The sequence below is a fragment of the Marmota marmota genome, unplaced genomic scaffold (assembly GCF_001458135.2).
Source record: "Marmota marmota marmota unplaced genomic scaffold, marMar, whole genome shotgun sequence".
Lineage (NCBI taxonomy): Eukaryota > Metazoa > Chordata > Mammalia > Rodentia > Sciuridae > Marmota > Marmota marmota.
The window spans coordinates 18189621-18210307 of record NW_025999960.1 but is presented as its reverse complement, the minus strand read 5'-3'; the positions used below and the strand labels follow the sequence as shown (position 1 = coordinate 18210307).

At 48.4% G+C, this 20687-nt stretch overlaps 1 protein-coding gene across 1 annotated transcript; it reads left to right on the top strand.

Annotated features, from left to right (window-relative positions):
- Positions 1–8167: 8167 nt before the first annotated feature.
- Positions 8168–18920, top strand: LOC107148660 (keratin, type II cytoskeletal 73). Its single transcript, XM_015493402.2, has 9 exons — positions 8168–8681; positions 10295–10509; positions 11295–11355; positions 11928–12023; positions 12730–12894; positions 15429–15554; positions 15890–16110; positions 17042–17076; positions 17866–18920. The coding sequence occupies exons 1-9, from the start codon at positions 8235–8237 to the stop codon at positions 18120–18122; spliced, it is 1623 nt and encodes a 540-aa protein (XP_015348888.1). The 5' UTR covers positions 8168–8234; the 3' UTR covers positions 18123–18920.
- The last annotated feature ends 1767 nt before the right edge of the window (positions 18921–20687 follow it).

Here is a 20687-nt window from a genome sequence, read left to right as displayed (position 1 = left end):
CATCCTTTGTCCCTCTTTCACACTTCTGAGTTTCGGTGACTCAGCTCAGACCCCTTTTCCTCAACCCTTGCTGGTGAGGTTCCTCCCCTGGTTCTGTTAAGACACCCTCCCTCATTGCTCCTTCTCCTTCTCCAAAATCTGATCAAAGTCTACCCCTCCATGCAGGGGCCCCGATCCCTGTAGTGAAATTTATGGACTCAAATCAACATATATGTACTGAGCTCTGGAATCAGTCATACTTGGTTCAAATCCTGTCTCTACTGCTTAAAGAATTACATCATCTGGGCAAAGCACTTAATCTTTTAAACTTTAGTTTCCACTTTCAAAAAATTAGTCATAGCTATGTCTCTGTACTGTTGTAAGGATTAAGGGAGATTATTTTATAAAGCACTTAACAGTTTTAGAATACAATAATCAGGAAAAAAATATCATATATTGCTGCTAACACTACAGCTTGGGGGAAGATGTAGACTTCAGCGTTCACCTTTGTAAAATGTTAATGGCAAAGGCTAACATTTATTTACATTCCCAAGAACAGTTTATATAATACCATGGTTACATAGCAGGGACAGTGTCATTATTACTCCATTTGACAGATAACAAAACTGAGACTGAAAGGCCCACAATCACAAAACTAGAAAATAGAAGAGCTGGAATTGAAAATGATGGCATTTTCCTGGCCTGGATAAAGGGTGGATGAAAGAAACCTGAGCCCAGAATATTCTCTTAGGCAGCTAGCCAAAAAGTTATGGAGTGACTGAAAGAAAGGGTCAGTGTCTTTGGGCTGCTTGATTGTTTTTTAAAAGGGTTGGTTCACCTCTCTGCAGAAGAGCTTGAAGCCTCACAGGACTTGGTTTTTCTGTTGTAAAAATAATGTCTGCTTGTTATTTTAAACTTGCAAAAATAGAAAGACGAAAAATATAAAAATCAACCATAACACAAGACAACCACTGTTGACACTGATATATTTTGTTTTTGAACATGGGTTTCTAAAGTGTTTTGTTTTAATCTCAGAAATATATAGCTATGTTCATCCTGTTCTAAGTTGCCCTAGGCCTTCTTTTCTGTGCCTAGGATTTAGTGGTCAGGCTGTTTACTTGATTTTGATTTCTCCTTTTTTCATTTAACATCGATGTAGATTTTTTTGTTAGAAAAAAATCTTGCAATTTTTATTATACACATAATGTTCCATTGGTAGACATAGTTAATTATTCTCAATTTTTTTGACATTTGTTTTGGGAAAATGTGTGTGTGTATTTATATATATTTAATTTTTTTTTTTTTTTGGGTAGGGGGTTAGAAGCAGTTCCCACTGATTACAGGGAAGTCCCATTGGGTGGGTCTCTGAATCACCATTCTTTCTCAGCATCAGTTTCTGTTTCATCAGGGACTCTGTTCCAAAGCTTCAGGAAGACATATCTTGGATTTAAATACCATTTGGGTAGGAACCAAAAGTGTTGAAATACCAACAATCTCAGGAAACACCCCGTCTGTGAGCTTTGGGGGTATAATTACACACTCTTGATATTGCCTAGGTCAGCAGGTAGTTGGTAGATAAATTATAATAAGAAAACGCTGATAACTAAGTGATAATTATTTGACAGACTGGGCCCAACTAGATGGCATTTTTCATTTTCTTGTCACTTTTAACTCAGGGGAGCCAAACCCTGAATTTGCCCTTGGCCAGCTGCCAACTCCAGGAGATACATAAGGAGCATCTGAGCATCCCAGCAGGAAAACATTGAGAGTGTTTCCTGAGGATTGACCCCTGAGCCCTGCCCTGCTGCACAGGAGCTGGTTCAGGTGAACTAGTGTAGTGCCTGCCATTGACAACAACTGGCACCTGGACTTGGGCAGCATCATCTCTGAGATCAAGATGCAGTACAATGAAGAGGTGGTCCAGAGGAACAAGGCCGAGGCAGAGGCCTTGTACAAGACCAAGAGAGACTGCTTAGAGAAGTGTCCTGCACTGACTTGTGCACAAAAGAGTTGAAAATCTTGGTCAACAGGGTTTGTGAAGCAAGTTCACTGTGCATGGTTTAGTTACTGATCTGCATCTAGGGAGGCAGAACTCACCCTCTTCCACAACAAGTTACATGAAGCAGCTTTATTACTTACAGATAGGCATCCAGACACCTAGGATTCACTGAAGGCCAGTCTCCCAAGTCTCAGGATGTTCTGAGGCAGATGGAATCACATGCTCCATATGCATTGCAACTGAAGGACCCCAGAAAGTAGCCTCCCCTGGATTTTATCCTGTAGGGCAATGGGAATTGCTGGGCTAAAGTGTTGGAGGACATCGTGCTTCAGGGCGGGTGAGGAACAGAACCCCGGTGGGTTCCCCCTTAGCTCAGCATGTTGTATTCCCAGTTGTATTCTGCAGTTTTTCTTGAGAGCTACAAGTGAGAAAGGAAGCAGAAACTGGGTAAGTCCAAGACCACTCAGACAACTGACTGGCAGGGTGGGCCTGCTTTACTTGTCCTGTGCTTGGTGAGGTCACTTGATGTCGTATGTCTTGTCCTGGAGATTAGGCAAGAGGACCACCTATGAAAACCTCTGGGCCAGTCACAGAAGTCACCAGGGTTCTGGCTTCTTTGAGACTTGCTAGCCCTGTCAGGGGAACCGTCCCAAGTCTGCAGACATAGGCACATTGAGAGACACCAAGTGGCTCTCGCACCTTTCTAGTCAGCTCCTCATTCCATGTCTGGTGGTGGTCAATGTTCAGCCCAGGTAGGTTCCTTCCTTCTACCCCACCTGTTCCCTAGTGCCTTCTACAACTACAGCCCATGAAGCACATCTTCAGGAAGTCTGGCTCCCCCAATACTCATCTGAGCCGAGCATGATTTAAGAAATAGTGGGTTCCCCTCCCACTGTACATCACCTAGGTCGCTGTCTCTGCTCTCAATGTCTGACTGGCAAGGACAGAAAAAAGGTGTGTTCTGGCCTAGGAGCTGGCTCGATGATCTCTGACAGGTACACAGCTATGCTGTGTGGCACTGTGTTAGAGTCTGTAAACAAGTCAGGATGGCGCCCAGCAAATGTTAGAGTCTGTAAACAAGTCTGGATGGCGCCTGGCATTTTGCCAGAGGGAGTGGTTTGTGAAGTAACGCCAGCGAGCCATTAAGTGTGGAGATTCCTTATTGGTTGACTGATGTATCTAGTTTATGCTAATTAAGATAAGCTGTGTGGAATGTATATATACCCCTCCTGTCCTACAATAAACGGCTCCCACTCCTGCTGTATCAATCTACATAAGTTGTTCGTCACCCTCCGGTTATTTTGCTGCAGCCGGACTGCGGCAGCACTGTGCTTCCCCCTCAGCTGAAAACATACATTGCTAGCAGAAAGGAATATGTCTCTTCCGGATGTTGGTCTTGGCCACAGTGACCAGATTAGGCAGGACTCATATGTTCTGGCTGAACCAGGGCTTTGAGATCTGGGGTGAGGGGCCCTGGGTTTGGCTCACCCCATGCCACCCTGGGCTCTTCCTGATTCCAGTACCAGGAGCTTCAGGTCACTTCCAGGAGGGAAAGAGATGACCTCAAAGGAATTAAGAGAGGTCCACAAACTGAAGGGCACTATGCAGAGGCTTCAAGCAGAGATCACTAACCTCAAGAAACAGGTGGGCACCAACTTGGCAGTGGTAACCGTTGGGGGGTGTTACAGAGATTCTTTTCTATTTTTCTGTATTCTCACATTTTCCACAATGAATGAAGGCTATGAGGTGGAGGAGACAAACACAGTGTGGGCAGGCGCCTGGTCTCCCAGGCTCCACTCACTGTCCGCTGTTGACCTTGGCAAGATGCCACTCTGGAGGCAGAGCAGAAGGGCAAGGAGGCACTCAGAGGGGACAAGTTGATAGAAGTGGAGGTTGCCCTGCAATGGGCTAAGGAGGATCTGGCCTAGCGCTGCGTGACTACCAGGAGCTGCTGTGGGACAAGCTGCCCCTGGACGTGGAGATGGCCACCTACTGCAAGCTGCTGGAGAGTGAGGAAAGCAGGCAGACCCCAGAAGACATGGATGAGCAAAGGTCCTTATTGTCCTCAGTCACAGGAAGGACTCTATGTCTGCCTTCCTGTCTGTATTATGGCTTAGATGATTGACTCATTCATTCTGAGAAATGTCAGCTGAGACTCATTCAGCAGAGGTGTCCCCAGTGCACATGCTGAGCACTAATCCTGGCCCCACATGCTGCAAGCATTTCTTTAAATGTTTCCACTCTTGGACAAGAGGGGAAGATGAAGGATTTCCCTGCCATTGAGAAATACAGAGAGGAAAGCTATTGCTTTCTTCAGCTTTGCCCAAGCAGGTGTGGTTAACCTGATACCAGCCTGGGAAAGTGGGCAGAGGCATATGGGGCAGAGGGGCCTGGGAGAGGTAAAAGTGGCTGTGCAAGTCTTGGACAGTTGTGACAAGTGAGTGGGGTGAGCAGGGCACAGTGATGATAGCAGCTGTCCTGGCTACTCTCACTTGCATAATCCAGTCTCATGCTGGAAATTGCAGACAGTGATCCTCCCAGAGTGAGACTGAATTATGCATTGGGGACCAGGCCTAGGGACTCTTTCCCTCTGCACATGGTTCCCTATTGAGCTCTTTCAGAGGATTTGCTCATATTCTTATTGTCTCTGTGCCTACAGGATAGCTGGAGGAGCCACTGACACTATGAGCTACTATAAGTGGCTGGGGAGTCTCCTCTGCTGATCCATCAGGGGATGCCCTTCCCTGATGCCTGAGAGGAAGAGGCAGGAGTCTTTCCTGGTGGGTGAGGGTTTGGGTCCTGTGGTGCTGGACCTTTCTCTGTAAGCACTGGTCGTGTGGCCTTGGATAAGTCACTTCTTGTCTTATGGCCCCCCATGGAGGAGATTAGAGACACCACAGGGTCCTTTTGCACTTAGGCTCTCATGCTGTCCTCCTGGTGGAGGAAGCAGAGATCCTGCCTTTAGGACCCTCAGTCTGAGGGTAGAGAGATGGTCCAGGTGGATGGAGAGTGTGGGATGCCTGGTGTTGGTGGCCATTTTTCCTTTATGGGACACTTTAGGAGGATGCTCCTCAGTACCGGGTGGGAGACAGATGTTCAAGGACTTGAGGGGGTGCCGGGACTTCAGAGCTTCCCTGACTCTTCCTTTGTTCCCCACATCACTGGTGTCAAGCACAATGTCCACTTCTGGTTTAGCTGCAATTGGCTTCTGCCCAAGTGCCAGAATCTCTTGAAGGAGACCTGGTGCAGTGTCTGGGTCTGTGTCCAAGGTTGTGGGGCCCTCAGCGGACACTGACATCCCCCAAGGGCTCAGATCTCAAGTTGGGAATTTTGGAGATATCAGTTTGGGGCTGGGCAATGAGGCGTCAGGTCAAGAGAGACCAGGGATCCAACTCAGGGCCCTGAAGCCTATAGGTCCCCCTCCTGGAAGCAAGAGCCAGTCTTCTAGCCCTGATTTCTCATGTCATCCATTGACTTAAGCCATCCACACGTTCCTACCTGATCTGGCTCTACCCCACCTTTTATTTTCTTGGTCTACTTGAAATGGGCTCCTGGGTCAAAACCAGTTCTTTTCTTCTCCTCCCTTTATACACCCCAAAGTTTTCTTGGGAGAAAACCCTCCCAAGAGTCTTAGAGAGTCTTCAGAGTTTTGGTTGCCTTTGACCCTGCCTCTCCCTGCACCCTGCGGTGCTCAGAGTCCTCACTGTCCCCTTCCATGGGAAGAAGCAAGGGCACTTGTCCTATCTCCAGTCCTGAAAGAGGGGCATGCACTCACTACCATAATTACTAGTCATTCTCAGTTATTCCTAATGGATGTTAGCCTTGGCACTGCAACCTGGTTTTTGAAGAACTTGTTTTTATTTGATTTTATAAAGCCCCATTTGACGCATTTGCCTCCCATGGATTCATAGACCCTTGTAGTCGTCCAAGGAAGGAGCAGAGAGAAAGGTCCGTGGGGCCTGTAGCGTGAGTGTGTGCCAGCTTGGCCTGACTCCCTTCCCAGAGAAAGCCAGTGAGGATCATCCACCTGTGAGATGGGAAGAGTTAATGTGTCTCCTTCTCCAGGGATAAGGGAAAAATACAACACATCTCAGAGACCATCCTGCAGGCAGAGTCTAGTTTGATGTAGCGTCCATTGTGACCTTCTAGGCTACAGGATATGAGCAGAGTCCTGAGCCTCTACTGTTTATGGAGTAGATCTTGTGCCCTATGTTGCCTTTTAAAAGAATCAACTATTCCCAACTTGCCCCCACTCCTCCATATATTTCCAGTAAACTTCATGGGAAAGTCAATCTACTGGTAACTTTAAAAAAATACTCACTAACCAGATGACCAGATGGACCTGAGGTTCTTTTTTTTTTTTTTTTCCTATGATGCTGGGAATCAAACCTAGGGTTATGCAGGCCAGGCAAGCACTCTAACACTGAGTCATATTCCCAACCCTGTGGACATGAGAATTGTTCATCATCCCCAAATTACCACCCTGCAATCTGCCCAGAGAGGAAGAATTGGATTGGGACAAGTGACCAGAGAAAGTTTCCAGGGTGGGGGGGAGGGTGGCTTCTGTGGTAAGGTCACAAGGAGTTACCTCCATCCTCAAGCTGGTGTGCTGAAAGGAACCAATCAGGGGATGGTTCTGGCTGCAGCACTCAGCATCCTCATTAGGACGCAGTTTGCTTGGTCTTCAGTCACCCTGCCTTATAAAGAAGTTGCAAAGGAATACACCTTTGTGATCATGAACAAAAAATAGAAGATTTCCCAGTGCTATTTCCTGTATTGAGATCAAGGACATCCAAGAAAATGGTTATTATTAACTAGAAAATATATACTTTGTGTTTAAAAAAAGAAGATTGAATTTGGCAACTGCATGGTAGAATGGTGTTAGGGGCACACAGAACCTCTGTACAGAAATAAAAAGGAAAGATTGGTGAACTTCATTCAAACACTGAGCTAGTGCAATGACTGCATTTTTTATGGAAGAAATTATATACTATGGATGTATCTGAGACGTGGGAATTGTGAAGCTCTTGGGTCACATACTTTGGTAATGTCAAGACCCTAGTCAAATTTGTGTCTGCCTAGAATTCTTAGCTAGGTTTTGGTTTTCTTAGTGCAGGATCCCAGAACCTAGCACAATACCAGGGGCAGGATCAGCCCTCCATAGAAACTTGTTAAACGAGTGGATAAATGAGTGAACAAACAAGTAAATGGCTGGCTAGCTGGCTGGTTGGATAGATGAATGAATAAAGCCTTCATTCATAGCTCTGAATGTGAAGTTATAAGATCAGCCAAGGGAGTCCCTAAGGCTGGGGCCTGGGTGTTTTAGATGTGTCCCTTTTGGGGGATTCTAACAAAGACAGAGTTCATTTAATGTTTGCTAAAGGAAGGGCATTCTCAACTCTCTGAGCCTCGCTCTCCCCATTTGTGAGATGTGGATTGTCGTTGCTCTTCTCCAGGCAGACTAAGTGGATTGAGTGAGCTTCTGTGTGCAAGAAGGTCTTTCAACACCAAAGCACTGGTGTCAGCCATTGTGAATGGTGAATCGTGGCAGTGATCATGATTTCAAGGTCAAGAGTGGGGAGAGAAGTTAGTATGTGCAAGTGAAAGTAAATAAGTAGTCTGGCTGGCACAGGGGACTGGGGAACCTGTTGGGGGGCATAGAAGGGGGCCAGCAGCCATCGCACTGGGCCTGAATTCCTGGTGGGGTTCTCTTCCGTGGCCCTGGGCAGCCATGAGAACTGTCTGGAGGAGCCCTGGGAAACCAGGCTTCTGGACTCTTTTCCTAATCACATAAAAGCAGCCCAGCCAGGGTCCCTGAAGCAGCCTATCTGATGCCGGCATGTTTGTGAGATCTCTCACAGATGATGCTGTCAATTAAAGGTCTCTCCTGGCACCCCTACAATCTTAGCCTCCCCCACTCCCTAGGAGAAGGACAATTGAGGCTGTGACAAACTTCCCAGCCAAGATCTTTCTAGGGATAATATGGCCAGGCTAATTACCACACGTTAATTAGGTAAGACTCAATTATATGAGCAAGGCTTGCCAGCCCAGAACTTCGGGGGTTTTCAAGTTATTTACCCAGTGCTCTGATTTTTGCTGGAAGAAAATGATTTCTTGCTCCTAGGCAAACTAAACCCACAAATTAGGGAAATGACTGTCTCCTGAGCCCTATAAAGAGGCAGACAAGATCACAAGCTGGTGAACTGTCCCACAGCTAAGACTTAGCTTCTTCTTTGAGCTCTCTGGTCTCCCTAACATGAGCCGCCAATTCACCTGCAAGTCGGGAGCTGCCTCCAAGGGGGGCTTCAGTGGCTGCTCGGCAGTGCTCTCTGGGGTCAGCTCATCCTCCTACAGAGCAGCGGGCAAAGGGCTTGGTGGGGGCTTCAGTAGTCGGAGCCTCTACAGCTTGGGGGGCGGCCGGAGCATGTCCTTCAACGTGTCCAGTGGCAGTGGGCGGACTGGAGGCTATGGATTTTGTCGGGGTCGGGCCACAGGCTTTGCTAGCAGCATGTTTGGCAGTGTGGCTCTGGGGCCTTCGTATCCAGCCACATACGTGCCTGGGGGCATCCACCAGGTCACTATCAACAAGAACCTTTTGGCCCCCCTCAATGTGGAAGTGGATCCCGAGATCCAGAAGGTGCGCACCCAGGAGCGGGAGCAGATCAAGGCTCTAAACAACAAGTTTGCCTCCTTCATCGACAAGGTGGGTCTTTCTAGTGAAATGTAAGCATGGAACTTTCCTCTCCTCTGCCTTTACTGTCCTTGAGGGGGCTCCATTTCTAGAGCAGAGAAAGTAGGGGACACAGCCCCAGGAGGCAGACAGCACAGGACAGATCAGAGAGGAACTGGATATTGAATCTGAGGGACAGGGGTCAGCATGGAGAGAAGAGCTAGAAAGCTTGGTCTGGGAAAGTGTCCAGGAGGCAGAGAAAGTGGCCTTCAGGCTGATAAGTGGGAGAGTGACAAAAAATGATCTTTAGAAACCAGGCAGAGGAGAGGCCAGTGGCAGCTGGAGATGTCTAGAAAGCCAGGGGTCCCAGTTCTTCCTCCTAGGGGACCCAGACCAGATCAGGCTTGGATCAAATGAAGGACTCTGTCTGCAATACACCTAACCTAGGAGACGAGACTGATGTGATCACAGGCACCAGGGCAGTGGTTCTTAAACATGGTCCTTGAACCAGCCCCATGAGCATCACCTGGACACTTGATAGAAACACATATTCCCAGGCTCTACCCAGACCTCTGAATCAGAAACTTTGGGGTGGCACCCAGCAATCTCCATTTTGACTGACCCTCTAAGTGATGCTGATGTATGCAAAAATTTGAGAACCACTAAGGAAAAAAAGTGGTGGTAGGGTCTTGAGAAGTAGAAACTTCCTGAGCATAGGTAGCAGGGGACATATGAATAGGAGTGATCCCAATGGAGGTGGCAAAGGCAATCTAGGGAGAGGGAGCCCATGCAGTATGGCAGGACTAAGGATGGAGCCCTTGGGTTTGTGAGAGTGTTGGATGCATGTGGAGGAGGGGTGGAAGGGCTGGGCACATTGTGCAGAGCATTGACCCTGTGGGTGATGTGGAACCACTTGAGGGTGTTAAATAAGGGAATGACATGATATTTTTGGACTATGTTTGGAGAATGCTTGTCTCCCCCTGCCCCTGGGGAAATGCTCAGATTGAGATTAGAGATCCAAGTGTTGAAGCGATGGAGGAGGCTCAAGATCCAAGAGCAGTGGAGCATTGACCTCCAGCTCAATGGGAGACTGGGAGGGGCCATGAACAAGGGGTCAGAAAACAGACAGAGCACAGGCTGGCCCCCCACATGTCCCAAGCAGAAGAGCCCAAGAATGGAACAGTAAACCCTGGCCAGCTTATGTGTCCAAGGACTCACCAGGCTACAGAGGCAGCCCAGGCAAGTTTAGGTAGGTGCAAGAAGCCAGCGGGTCTAGATCTTAACAGATTGAGAGGGGAAAGAAAATGTTGGGGTCATCCTTATCTTAGGAACTGTGTTCAGAGGAAGAGCCTCCATCAGACTAAGAGTTCTAGGTGGGGAGGGATTTAAGGCATTTAAAAAAATATTTTTTAGTTGTAAGTGAACACAATACCTTTATTTCATTTATTTATATGTGGGGATCAAACCCAGTGCCTCACAGTGCTAGGCAAGTGCTTTATCACTGAGCCAAAACCCCAGCCCTTGAGTAGCATTTTTAAGGGGCTCACCTTTTAAGTTAACATAGTGTAAGATAGCACCATTCCTTCACAGTTCTCTCCACATTGATTGTGAACTAGGTTCAAGGTGGCTGTTGATTTGGGTTCCAGGTGCGGTTCCTGGAGCAGCAGAACCAGGTGCTGGAGACCAAGTGGGAGCTGCTGCAGCAGCTGGACCTGAACAACTGTAGGAAGAACCTGGAGCCCATTTATGAGGGCCACATCAGTAGCCTGCGGAAGCAGCTGGAGACCCTGTCTGGGGACAGAGTGAGGCTGGACTCAGAGCTGCGGAACATGCGGGACGTGGTGGAGGACTACAAGAAGAGGTGAGCAGGGACACTGCCTGGGCTGGCTGCCTCCTGGGGTTGGTCTTTTCCAGCAGGCACTGGGACCTATGATTCTGGCACAGATCACTGAGCTTGTCTGCCCAGGCAAAACAAGAGCTTTCCATGGGCAACCACACGGGCTGGAGAGTGGACAGTCAGGCTCTCAGGCAGAGTGAGGGCTGTCCTGGCAGGCATCCCTCTTTGGCATGCTCTTTCCTACTGTCCACCTGAGAGCCCCGTATGTGGATAGCTCAGCCTCTTGGCTCTTAAGCACACCAAGTGTGCCCTGAGTTCCAAGAAGCCCCCTCACAGGGCAGGAGGTGGAGTTTTTGTTTGGGCTTCTCCTCTCATTTCCCTTAGGTCCTGGACATTGAAGCCATGCTCCTTCTTCTTGCTCTAGGGGACAGTTCTGGCTTCCTTGGCACTTGTGCCTCAGAATGGAGGGGAGTTGTGAGTAAAGGAGTCAGGTAGCAGGGGTTTCACAGAAAGCATGGCTGAAAGGGGCAGCAGCATGTTCCTATGATTTGGATGCTGAGTTGGAGGAGGAAGAACCTCCTCACTCCCCAGGCATCAGAGGAAATTCAGACCCAAAACATCCAGTCATTGGCCCAGGACCCAGCCCACAACTCTGGCCAAGTGTTCCTAGAGTTGGGACCATTGCATAGATATAGAATAATACCTGTTGAAAGACATGTAACTCTTCTCATTTCTCAGTGAGGACACACACACACCTGCGTGCACGCACACACGCAGATACACCTTTCTTACTGGTGCTCTTTCTGCAGGTATGAAGAGGAAATAAATAAGCGTACAACTGCTGAGAATGAATTTGTGGTGCTTAAGAAGGTGAGGATGCCTGGCCTCTGGTCTCTTAGGGGTGGGCAGAGGATGGACTGAGGCCTGTGCTCCCTGAGGAAAGGCCTGGGGCTGACGAGCGCACAGAGGAGGTGAAGGCTTGTTGCTTGAGAGCCCTGGACACTTGATGGTTGTCTGGAACAGAACATTTTGGGGGTGTGTTAAAGGAACAGGAGTCCAGCCTTGGACAGTCTAGCTTATGCCCTCTGCCTAGGCCACAGGACAGGCTCTGGGAAGGGCTGAGATCACCCTTTCACCCTGCCTGTCATTGGCAAATTGCTGTGACTGTTCGTGGCTCACTGACTTCCTAGTGACTGCCACGTGGAGAAGCAGGCTCCCTTGCCCTCTTTGAAGAAAGAGGCAGGAGGAGTTACAGAGGTCTGAGGAACTTGCCTGAGGTTGCACAAGGAGTCCTGGCTGGAAGTCAGGTTTCTGTCCCTGGGTCTTGACTCCATTCCCTGGGGTGGCTATCCCCAGGATTGGTGCTTGGGTGTCATTTAGTGAGTGAGTCTTATATAGCCTCACAGGAAGGCCATGTCAGGGGGTCTCTGGATTCTTCCTAGGATGTGGATGCAGCTTACATGAGCAAGGTGGAGCTTCAGGCCAAGGTGGATGCGCTGGACGGAGAAATCAAGTTCTTCAAGTGCCTTTATGAAGGCGTAAGTCTCCCCTGCCCAACTCCAGCTCTGTCTTCTAGAAGGACAGACATATATTCTTCTTATTGGTAACTTTAAGGCCCAGGGGACCTCAAGTACTCGCTGCTGGAAGCTTTATAGGTCAAAGGCAGGAAGATCTATTAGCTCCTGCCTGTCCTCCAGAGGTCCCACTCACATCTTTCAGGAAACCATTGGACCTTATGGGGTTCACACTGAACTTCACTCAAGCAGATTCTCATTCCCACTTGTCTTCTCTTTGGTGTTTCCTAGGGTCTTGGCAGGAATCCCCAGGGATGGAGCTGGCACTCCCCACACCCTTTCTGCTTCTTTTATGAGCATCTGGCTTCAAGCTTTAGTCTATTGACCAAACATCCACAGGCTCCTGTGACCCTTGTGTAGTGGCCAGGCTATTTCTCTCTATCTCTCCTACTCCTGTCCTGCCTCAAGTGACAGATATAAGGGCTGCTTTCTTCTTGGTCTGCTTAAAACCTATTCAGCAGTGTTTTGATGTGAAATTTTGATATTTGATTTTTTTGCTATTGAAACTTGGGCTGGTGAGCTCTAATCTTACAGGCATTAGGGGAAGCAAGCTCATCTGTTTGGAATAGTCTGGGGCCACCCTTTTGGAATGGGGCCATCCCCTTGGCACCTTCCTCTGATCATGAAAAAACAAAACAAAAAACTGAATGCTTTCTTGTCTCCCCTGCAGGAGATTGCTCAGATGCAGTCCCATATCAGTGACACATCTGTCATCCTCTCCATGGACAACAACAGGAACCTGGACCTGGACAGCATCATCACAGAGGTCCGTGCTCAGTATGAGGACATTGCTCTGAAGAGCAAGGCTGAGGCTGAGGCGCTGTACCAGACCAAGGTGAGGCTGCACACCTGTCCAGTCATGTGTATGGGGGGGCTCCATCTAGTCTCTGTTTCATCTGTCCATGACTCTCCAGGAGCCTCTGAACTTCAGCCAAGCATTTGTTCTCATTCTGAGTACTGTGCTTACCGGGAGCACAGTACTGTACCCCGATACTGGAGGAAGCCTAAGGGAGGAGAAGACACAGCTCAGTCCTTGGGATCCACTTAGACTGACAGCAGCCATTGGACATGCACACAGCTGAATGCAAATGAACGCGGTGCTCCCAGAACCCAGACTAGGGAACTAGGCCAGGACTGACTCCCTGGAGGCCGAGTTCTGAACTGAGTCTCGGGTAGGGGAAATATGAGTAGGTGAAGCCTCGGCTCCAGCATTCATTATGTAAATTAGGGGATCCTTCAGTATGATCTGGGATCAGGTAACTCCTACCTTTTCATTTAAGTCCAACTCCAAGGATAAAGAGTGAGTTTGAGTCTCTTAGATCTTAACTCCTCTAATGGTTTGGTTGTGGGTGGGGAGTGACTCTAGATAATTTGGTTTCTCAGATCAAGATGGCGACTTTTTAATTATTCCTTGCTGTTTATCAGGCTCTTTCTCTAGGGAAATCACTCTTGGAAGAACTTCTTTCTCCCTCCCCTGATTCCCTGCCAATCTTGGATAGAAGGTTTGGACTGTAGTTGGGAAGGGAGGTTCTCAGGGCCCCAGAGACAACAGAGGTCAGGGTTTCTTGATATTGTCACAGATTTGAGAGTCTGGTCCCCAGACCCTTTCACATTACTGTCTCAAACCAGGGCTGGGAATGGCTGTGTTGCCTATCCATGCCGAGCTGTCAGGAGCCAGTGCTCAATCCCAGGCTGTTATGTCCCACCCACCTCTCCAGAAGGAGTAGGCAGGTCTGCATAGACACACAGACATGATCATTGGACCATTTGCTGCTTGAAGTTATCCATACCTCTACTTCTCCATTTAGGGCTCAGTATTTATTGAGAAGAATATCACTGTGGCATTCAGAGTATTTTAGTTATTTTCCTTTTCAAGGATGAAGAATTAGGGCTCAGGATGTCCAAGTAACTTGCCAAGGGCATTTAGCTAGTCAGTGATGGGGCTGGAGCTGAGCTGAATGAACTGATTACAACTTCCTTGGTGCTTAGGCAGGAAGTCAGGAGATGGCTGAGGAAGAAGCACCGACTCTACCCAGGGGCTTGGCTGGGCTGAGAGCTGAGTGGCAGGAGGGTGCTCACCTGATTGCCTCGGGAGTGTATGGGGCATCCCTCCTGCCCACTTATAGAAAAATGGGGAGAAGCCTCTGACAAGGGTTAGCACCGAATACTAAACATAAAGAGCATAGAGAGATTCTCCTGCCTTTGGAAGGACTTAGCAACCCCAGGAGGAATCTCGAATCTGAGGCTATGCTGGCGCTGAGCTCTCAGGTACAGAGACAGGGCAGTTTATGTCCCTAGAGTGCTGAAGGTTACACCTATTTTGTGGTTCCCTTAAGTCAAATCCTGGACTAGAACTGGGGTACTCCCTATTGACTACTCAATGAACCTTAAAGGCAGGAATAATCCTGAACCAGTACATGACCCAAAATTCATGGCTAGACGTATTGAGGTACAGATGACATCACCCCTACCACACATACAAATGTGTATGTTCATGCTAAGCCCTCCCTCCTAGCCCAGCAAGGATTCCACAGACAAGGATCCAGCTAACGTATCAAGAGAGGAAATCCATCTGTAGGAAGTACAGATGGACAGCTTATTGACTCCCTCTTTCATTCATTCATTCATTCATTCATTCACCAGAATTTCCTAGAGCACTGACTAGGCACTGTGCTAAGTACTGGTAATGCAGAAATTAAAAATCCTGTCATCTATTCATTCTGATTATGACAAGGAAGGCACAGAAATGTGTCGTCATGATGTGGTATGCTCTTCCCTGTGGACTGATGTGCCAGGGACAATGGGACCAGAATTGCATCTAACCAGGGGATGAGGAAAGGCCTCCTAGAGGAAGTGGCACTGCCCTGTGAGTTGGAGCCAGCTAGGGAAAAAGGAAGAACAGAGGAAAGGGGTTTCCAGGTGGAGGGAGGGGCTCAAGCAAAGACTCAGAGACATAAGAGTGGGTGAAATACCTTGGGGAACTGCAGAGCTATATGATACAGCTGGGAAGTCAGCTGATGGGCAGGGGTACTGAGAAATGAGCACCTTGAAATCAAGCTAAGAGTTTTAATTTGACCTTGACCTTGAAGTGGTACAAGGATCATAATTGGAGTTGGGTGTTACAAAGTTACCGTGTGGAGAGTATTGGATTTCCAATCGTCCTTACGGCCAAATCGAACCCAGTGAGATTAGCTGTATTTAAGGCAAACAAAAAAGTCCAATGAACGATGGTTGAAGGGGAGGTTGTGGATGGGCTGGTGAGGCTGGGAGTCCCTGCCCACCTCTGCCAAGCAAAGACAGAGTCTCTGTGCCAAGCAGGGCTCAGTGAGGCCCGGAGTCATGTCCCTGCTTTGGCCCCTCTCTCTCCAGTTCCAGGAGCTGCAGCTGGCGGCTGGCCGGCATGGGGATGACCTCAAACATACCAGGAACGAGATCTCAGAGCTGACCCGGGTCATCCAGAGACTGCGCTCAGAGATTGAGAGTGTGAAGAAGCAGGTGAGGGGGCTGGGCTCTGGACTCACCCCCAAGGGAGGCAAGAACTTCTGTCTGCATTCTGCATGTCAGAACCCATTTCTCATGGAGACCCTGCCCCCTGCAATACCTCGCTCCCATTGGAAGTCTGGAAGCATCCAATGGTCTTTTCATAAAGCCTCAGCTCTCAGAATAATAAGCCTTCTGGTGCTAGGTTGAGGAGCTCCACCATCATCTGGGTCCCTGGTCTAGGAAATAGGGCAGAGCAGAGGAGGGTCCAACACCATGAGCACAAGGGGGATGCAGTGAGGCCCAGGTGCCTCAGAACTTAGGGGGAAATGCTACTTCCTGCCCCTTAGTGCTCCAACTTAGAGACGGCCATCGCTGATGCCGAGCAGAGGGGTGACTGTGCCCTTAAGGATGCCCGGGCCAAGCTGGATGAGCTGGAGGGCGCCCTGCAGCAGGCCAAGGAGGAGCTGGCCCGGATGATGCGTGATCACCAGGAGCTCCTGAGCGTGAAGCTGGCCCTAGATATTGAGATTGCCACCTACCGCAAGCTGCTGGAGGGCGAGGAGAGCAGGTGAGGGGCAGCCTTAGGGGCTGGAAGATCCTTTGCCATCTCTCTTTCCACTCAGTTTCCCAGAGTGTGGGCGTCAGGCTGCTGGAGGGCTGGAGATGCTTTTTGGCTCACCTATGGACATAGCCTGGAGCAGCGTCTGCTCTGATAATGTGACAGCAATGTCCTTTGGCTCTTAGGGGAGAATGTCAGCTTAGTGCTCCTATGTCTTTAAGGCCTCTCACAAACTTGCACATGATCCCATGTTAATAAAGAGACAGTGGACCCCAGATGCACAGTCACTTGGCAGACATCAGAATCTAGTCCCCCTCAACTAAATTGTTTTATTTTCATTATTTTTATTTTTACTGGTACTTCCCCCCCGCCCCCACAATTTGGTAAAGTAATATTGGTTTTCTATTTATCATGGTGATAGAAAAGTTTTTTTCTAAAAAAAGAGAAATGCATTTCTGATAAAAGACAGTTAAAAATACTAAATCTATGACAGTGCAAGGTGCACATGGTCACAGCAACAGTTAGAAAGAGAGTTCACGAAACACTGACATTTGAAAATTCCTGCAACATAGAGAGGAGAAGTTATTGGTCTCAAGTCACACAGTGACTTCATCAGGAGCAGTTCCTGGTCCTAACAGCTCCACGTGTATATTTATAGGGGGAGGAGCTTCCCAGCAATACAGAAATGGGCTCAAGAGAAACCTTGCAGGAGGGACCCTGGGAGGGATGGTGGCATAGGGGCCCCAAGGTCACAGGCCTCCATTCTCTGAAGTGAGGAGGGTAGATTGAGGAGGGAGGGAGATGCTTAGAGGCAGCGGTACAGGAACTCATGGAGGCCCAGCTGGTCTGGCTGATGACTTCCACGCTAGGGTTGAGGCAGTGGAGAGGGCAACCTGAATTCCACGTGAAGGAGACTCAGTTGTGTTTTCTCTCTGTGCAGGATGTCTGGAGAATATACCAATTCCGTGAGCATCTGTGAGTATTTCATATCTCTAAGGGAGTATGTCTAGGTGATCAACAAACACAAAGGCAATGAATCGAGACCCCTGTGGAACAGTCTGGGCTCTGCTTGGTGGCCACGATTGCCACATCCTTGCCTCCCTTGCAAAAACCTGCTGCCTCCTCTCTCCCAATTCAGAGCTGCTTTTTACCCACACTGTGACATTGCACACTGACCCCTTCCCTTGAAATCTCGCCCATGCTGGGATGAAATGCCCAATCCCACCCCCGCTTCTGCCACCCCCACCCCAGCTTTCCTGCATGAAGCAACCGTGGCCTCAGAGTCCCAGCTCCCCTCTGAGGGCAGAGACCTGCCCACTGACATGCTGTGTGAGCCAGTTTTAATGCTGTCCCTATAGGGTTCAGCCCACGCTCCTTCTAAAAGAGGCTCCAGCAAAAACTCCCTACTTCAACCCATTAGGAAATACTTTGAAAAAAAAAACTTAACGCAAAAGAGAAATGCAAGAACAGAGCTTATTTGATACTTGAGCTTCATCTGTTCTTCAAAACTTGCTACTGTCGTTTGTTCGTGGAATGAGCAGGTGCCCAGTTCGAGGGTCCTATGGGATCTGGGCTGTTTTTCCTCATGCTTTGGCTGGCTGCTCAAGAATTGAGCATGTGTCACTAAACCGAAGTTCACAGTGACTATGAACTGTTTGCTTAAGAGGGAGTCATTTAAACTAGTTGGGGCTAGGGGTTGGAAAGGACTCAGGGCCACCCCTGCCCAGGACACAAACTGATCACTTCTCTCTCCTTCCTTCACAGCTGTCATCAGCAGCTCCAATTCTGGGACATCAGGTGCAGGGGCTGGGTTTGGGCTCAGTGGTCCTGGCACCTATGGCTACCGGACCAGCTCTGTCAGTGGGGGCTATAGTGTGCTGCCTGGGGGCTGTGTCACTGGCAGTGGGAATTGCAGCCCCCGCGGGGAGGTCAAGACCAAGCTGGGCAGTGGAAATGACTTCAAGGATGCCCCAGGGAAGACCTCAGTTCTGAGCTCACCCACCAAGAAAACCACGAGATAAAGTGGCCGACAGCCCAGCCTGTTCCCCAGCATCTGCCCTGCCCAGGTTTTCTCTGGACTCTCTTCTCTAGGAAGTTCCTCTGTCTTGTTTGTCATCACTTTTTCCTTGTTTTTCTTTGTCACCAACATCTCCTCCTTCTCTTTGACCTCTCTGCCCTAGTATTCTTAGTCAAAATCCTGATTCTGGGCTAGAGTTGCTTCCCCATCCTTCTGCCTCCACAGAGACCCCTCAACTCAGCCTCTCCTTCCTGATGAGGACCTGGCCCTTTCTCTGCCTGCATGGCCCCTTATAGAGGAAGGTTCTCTCTCAAGAGTGGCACAATTCTCCTGCTATGCTCTCCACCCTGGCTCAGGCAGTCATCTGGCCAGGTGTTCCCTGGACACAGAAGACCTCAGGTGCATTGATGCATAGTCTAGGAAGAATGGTTTCCTCTTAGACCAGCACCAGCTCAGGACAGGTGCCTGGTCACAGGTGTATCTGGTATGGTCACTGCCCATTATAGAGTTGAGCGTCCCCTGTGAGGCTGGTCCTACCAACCAAGGGATCTGGGCTCTCAATCTGAGTTATTGTCCCTGTTTAGGTTTCATCTCCCTGCTTCCTGTATCCCACCAATAAACTTTAAAAACTCCTGCAGGGTCAGGTTGTCTCTCTCTCCTGAGGGAAACCTCATCTCAGACCATGTCTCTTCTGTGGGTGGAGTGGTCACTGAATGGGAACCCAGGGCACCTGAGGTCCCCTGGTTCACAGAGCCCCAAAGCATCTTTTGATTGGAGTAAAAGAGACCCTTCATGGATTGCACTGACACTCAGTGTTCATCTGTACCCCCTCCTCCCAGTAGATGAGCCTTCTAAGTTGTGCTTTTTTCAATGTGGTCCAGTGAATGTGCACTCTTTAGAAATATTCAGGTCCATAGTAGGAGATGGAGCAACCATTTGTCTGGTGGAAAGATTTAAAATTGGTTAAGAGGTTGCAGAAAGCATAACACTTGATATCTTTTTTATTCCCTGAGAAAAAAACCCAAAGATAGTTTCCTCTTTCGAGTAAAGACTTAATTACTTTTGGTCCTTAGTTAAGTATGGGTGTATATGAATGTATGTGTATACATGAAATTTGGTAAGTATTTGGGTATGCACACACACACACGCACACACAGATGAGGTTTTATATGTATAAATACATGTTGTGTGTGTGTTTGTGTGTGTGTAAGTAGAGGGCCATCTCTGTTACACTCACTTCTTTGTTTTGAAAACACTTGCATGCTCAGAGATGCCTCATAGGTTCCCAGGCGAGATGATGCTGTCAGGGTGCACAAGCCAGTGAGAGGCCAGTGCACATTCAGATTGAGGTTGACATGTTGTGCCTGACCAGACTCCTGTGGGTCCAGAGAGGCTACACTTCCAAGTCTAGAGCTTTGAATTTGGACTCAGACTTTGCAACTAACTGGTGATTAACAGCAAATCTATCAAACCTTTTGAACCTCAACTCTTTATCTACACACTAGGCAGAATCAGATCCCCAGATGGTCATTAAGCTAAAATGAGATAACACAAAGATGTCTTGTGCTGTTCCCGGAACAAGGTTATGCTTGACAAATGTTAGTGGAAACAGAAGCTTGTCCTCTATCTTTTTTGGTTCAAAAACTCTACAATGAGTTTGCTGCATGAGGCATGTGACTGCTGGTAAATCAATTCACAAAATTCAAACTTGAAACAAGACCGTATTCTAAGCAATAATGTTTATTTCCCAAAGAACTAACTTCCAGAATAACCAGTTTCAGGAATGGACTCTTGGGGCCTGTGAAAGTCAGTTCAATAAATATTATGTATTATGTGCCTGGTGTGTGTTACTCTGGGGATACAGTGATGAAGAAACCTGGTCCATGACCTTATGGAGACATACCATTAAAAAAGTAAACAGACAACAACAACAACAACAACAAAAAGTAAACAGAACATAGAGAACAGAGACTAAAGAAGTTACAGAGGCAGTACAGGGGGAGTGAGGGAGGGCAGGGAAGGCTCACAGAGGAGGAAACAGAGATCGCTTCAGAGGTTTCACAGGAGTTTACTAGCTGGACAAGAGGAGGAAGTGAGTTTGGGGGCCGGAGGCACTTTGTTACTGTTCTGGAGGTGGGAGGGAGATCAACAGGTGGTGAGGGGGTGCAGTGGCACCTGGGGTGGAGGAGGCATTAGCAGGGCCATACCAGAGAGGACTTCTCTCATCTGCTAAGAATAAAGATTTTGTCCTATGGAACTTGAGGGACAATTGACACCTTGTCTGTCGGGTGGACCCTGAGTCAAGAGACCTCTGCCACTCACTGGTGGTCTGAGTACGGCAGGACTTCTGCTCATTTCCCTCATCTGTAAAAGGGGTTAATAGTTTAAGTTACCTCATAAAGTTGTCACAAGAATTAAGTTTAATGAAATAATGTTTGAGGTTTATTTAGTTCAGTGCCTGGGACTTAGTAACGGCTCCATGAGTTGTTGCTCTTAGCACGATAAGGTCTTAACTATTTTCTTCAAGAAAGTTGAGTGAGAAGGGAAGCAGGGTCGGTCTCATAGAGAG

Excerpts from the sequence above, each read along its gene's own strand:
- LOC107148660 (XM_015493402.2), top strand. The coding sequence starts at position 8,235 with ATGAGCCGCCAATTCACCTGCAAGTCGGGAGCTGCCTCCAAGGGGGGC. Across the intron at positions 10,510-11,294 it reads GTGGAGGACTACAAGAAGAG|GTATGAAGAGGAAATAAATA; the intron begins GTGAGCAGGGAC and ends CTCTTTCTGCAG. Across the intron at positions 16,111-17,041 it reads CTGGAGGGCGAGGAGAGCAG|GATGTCTGGAGAATATACCA; the intron begins GTGAGGGGCAGC and ends CTCTCTGTGCAG.